The 1,322-nt window shown below is 45.3% G+C and overlaps 1 protein-coding gene across 1 annotated transcript in view; it reads right to left on the minus strand.

Annotated features, from left to right (window-relative positions):
• Positions 1-1,322, minus strand: part of LOC119592045 (peritrophin-1-like) — a 1,551-nt gene continuing 229 nt past the window's right edge. Inside the window, exons 2-3 of the mRNA XM_037940839.1 lie at positions 1,137-1,254; positions 1-1,039 (exon numbers count right to left, since the gene is read on the minus strand). Coding sequence (XP_037796767.1) covers positions 543-1,039; positions 1,137-1,254 — 615 coding nt within the window. The 3' untranslated portion in view covers positions 1-542. The remainder of the gene's footprint in view (positions 1,040-1,136; positions 1,255-1,322) is intronic.

Consider the following 1,322-nt stretch of genomic DNA (forward strand, 5'->3'; position numbering starts at 1 on the left):
TATAACTTTTTGTTTTTTTTACTCGGTAAAATGCAGAAAAAATGTACAAGAAGTATGGTAAAGACTCCTGATCTTCATTAGCATACATGAAACTTTCGGACATCGAGCCTTGTCTGGGAATGAAACCTTTAGGACAAACGACACATACCTGGCTTTAACTTTTTTACTATTATTTCTTGGTCTGCGTTTTTTTTCTAGAACTTATTGCTTTCGTTTTGGAAATATTTTGTCTCATCTTAAGGTGTGTAGCATGTGCATATGTAATTTCCTATATGTGTAGAATACATGTAGTACTTGGTGTATAGCGACGGTGTTGGATTGAATCTCATATTTTCCCGCATTTTTCCAGTTTCCATGAGTAGATGCTTGATTCCTTTATTTAAAAAAAGCGAGATTATATAATCAAATTTATAAACTCTTTGATGCGGGAAACAATTTTTTTTTTCTGCGTTTATATTGCTTACTCTACACTGTAACTAATCTTCCTTTTACTCAATGTTAACTCAACATGTTTTAAAACTGCTGACGATGAATTATGTAATCTATGATGCAGGGCAGTCGACCACGCAGGTCGCCCCGTCCTCACACTCCAGCGTCGTTCTGCTGAAGACCTGGTTGTGCGGGCAAAGGAAGTTCGACACGGTGGGCGGCGTGCAAAGGTAGAACCTGTGGCAATCTGTGGGGTCCGGCACGCGCTCGTTGTGCTGGGTGCAGTGAGGCACACAAGTGTCGCAGTAGGTGTAGCAGAGAGTGTCGTCGCCCTGGCAATTATTTGTCATGTAGTCGAAGTAGAAGTTGGGGGAAGAGCATTCTTCTTCGAGGTAGTGGCCGTTCTGAAGACAGACATAGTATTTGTAGCACTTGGTCGGGTGCGGCGAGAGAGCTCCCGGACTGTCGCAGTGTGGCTTGCACGGGTTGCATAGATCAGAGCAGAAGTCGCTGGGAGCATCGGCTATGGGGTCGCAGCGAGGCATGGTGTGGTACTCATTGAAGTACTGGCCATCAGGACAGTCCAATGGCTCGGAGGGCAATAAGACGCCTGTAAATCACAACAAACGTCCGCGATTACAGGAAACATGCTGACGTTCAAATATGTTTAATCTTACTAAAATGAACAATGCAGCCCTTAATCTCACCGTTGCCAGAAACGTCGACGCAGACGTAGTACCTGGTGCAGTCGGTGGGGTCTCGCACCTTGGTTCCGGGGTCCACGCCCGTGCAGTCCGGGGCGCAGAGCTGCACGCTCGGAGACACCTGGGGCGCAGAAATATATAACAAAAAAATTATTTCTGCAACAACTTCCTTGCAAAATTAACCCTGGC

This window comes from Penaeus monodon, chromosome 29, assembly GCF_015228065.2.
Source record: "Penaeus monodon isolate SGIC_2016 chromosome 29, NSTDA_Pmon_1, whole genome shotgun sequence".
NCBI lineage: Eukaryota > Metazoa > Arthropoda > Malacostraca > Decapoda > Penaeidae > Penaeus > Penaeus monodon.